A 2082-nucleotide genomic window follows, 5' to 3' on the forward strand; every position below is an offset into this window, starting at 1 on the left:
AGAAGTAGGCTATTGTTTATTCTTAGTTCATGTTAACTAAAGTAGTTAACTAATGAAACAATATTGTAAATTGTTTCCAAAATAGTGTTTAAATTGTTACTGCCTTTAGTTATTATTTTTGAATAAATATAAAAATGCATAAAAACACTATGAAATGTATAATTAGTATAAAAACTATCTACCACACGCGAGTCCCAAGTCACTCTTTGCCTGAATGTTTATTAGCTACTGGCCAGGAGTCACTTTAAACACAGCAGAACGACACTATGACTAAAATATTACACACATATTTATATGTTAAGAAATGCATTAAAATACCAAGGTTACATGTGCACTTCATGATTGGTTCAATTCATAGCTCTACTAATCATCCATCCCTCTGTTACTGAGCAGATAGATTCCCCTTTATTAATCACTTCTCAAGTCTAGAGAATTAAATCATGAGTCAAACTAGTGTTAGCATAAATCTGTTGCATTTTCCTCTTGTTACGGTTTGCAGTAGGAGTTGTAGGAATGTGTTTTGAATCTAACAAAAATAACATGTTATATAAAACACAGGCTATCATTAAGACATGAATCCACAACTGAATTAAATAAATAAATGTCAGGATGAATGCAATGTCACTGAGATTTGTGAGTATTCATTAGAGATGCACACAGTATTTGACTGATAAATCATTAAATAGAATATCCATCACTTTATAAAGGAAAACACACTTTTCAAATCAGACATATTTTTATTGAAGAGATGGAGATGAATAGTGTTACATTGTTTCAATAACAAACATTTATAACACATGACTATTAATTATTGATTTGAGCTGTTTTTCTCGTTCTCTCTGCAGGTTGAGTTACTGCAGTATTGGAGAGGAAGGCTGTGCTGCTCTGATTTCAGCTCTGAGATCAAACCCCTCACACCTGACAGAACTGAATCTGAGCGATAATAAACCAGGAGATTCAGGAGTGAAGCTGCTCTCTGCTCTACTGGAGGATCCACACTGTAAACTGAAGAAACTACAGTGAGTCTCTTCACATCTCAGTAACTAAAAGGTTTCGAGTAAAAGGTAAAATTACACAAACGTGTTTTCCGTTAGCAGTGGTTTTGTTTGTTGCCCTCAGTTCAAACCCCTTAAATAAATTAATAATTTACTTTTGTTAACGGAGTACATTGCAGAATGTGTTTACAAAATACAGAATATTTTCTTTAAAAAAAGATTCTTACACTGCTTGAAGATCCCATTATAACTTAATATGGCTTTACAGTAGTCTCAATAAATATCATATTTTATTATATCTTGTGAGTTATATCTTTTTAAATACCAAGTTTCATTAAAAATGTGGTGATTATCTCTAAGGTGGACAGTAATGAACTTAAATAAATGCTGTTGTCTACGTTAACCATATCATGTCAACAAATGGAAAGTCAGACAGCTATTTATCACATGAGATAATATAGCTTTTTTACTCCAAATACCGTACTTTTCATATTCTTCAGTTATTGAAAAACTGTTGGTGTAATTACCTTCAACAAAACTGAAAACATTAACAAGACCTTTGTCTCAAAGCATATTCTGTAATTTGTTGATGCTCATTTGCTACATAAGTCTGTAATAATTTTAAATGAGCCTTTTACACGAGTCCTCATTTAGCCCCATTGTAAACTATCACACGCGAGTCCCAGGTCACTCTTTGCCTGAATGTTTATTAGCTACTGGCCAGGAGTCACTTTAAACACAGCAGAACGACACTATGACTAAAATATCACACACATATTTATATGTTAAGAAATGCATTAAAATACCAAGGTTACATGTGCACTTCATGATTGGTTCAATTCATATCTCTACTAATCATCCATCCCTCTGTTACTGAGCAGATAGATTCCCCTTTATTATTCACTTCTCGAGTCTAGAGAACTAAATCATAAGACAAACTAGTGTTAGCATAAATCTGCTGCATTTTCCTCTTGTTACGGTTTGCAGTAGGAGTTGTAGGAATGTGTTGTGAATCTAAAGGAACAAAAATAACATGTTATATAAAACACAGGCTATCATTAAGACATGAATCCACAACTGAATGAAA

The 2082-nt window shown here is 32.8% G+C and overlaps 1 protein-coding gene across 1 annotated transcript in view; it reads left to right on the plus strand.

The window, feature by feature from the left end:
* The window catches only part of LOC107723752 (NACHT, LRR and PYD domains-containing protein 3-like), a 23031-nt gene that overhangs the window by 4080 nt on the left and 16869 nt on the right, over positions 1-2082 (plus strand). Inside the window, exon 3 of the mRNA XM_016532466.1 lies at positions 846-1019. Coding sequence (XP_016387952.1) covers positions 846-1019 — 174 coding nt within the window. The remainder of the gene's footprint in view (positions 1-845; positions 1020-2082) is intronic.

The sequence above is a fragment of the Sinocyclocheilus rhinocerous genome, unplaced genomic scaffold (genome assembly GCF_001515625.1).
Source record: "Sinocyclocheilus rhinocerous isolate Xijiao unplaced genomic scaffold, SAMN03320098_v1.1 scaffold763, whole genome shotgun sequence".
Lineage (NCBI taxonomy): Eukaryota > Metazoa > Chordata > Actinopteri > Cypriniformes > Cyprinidae > Sinocyclocheilus > Sinocyclocheilus rhinocerous.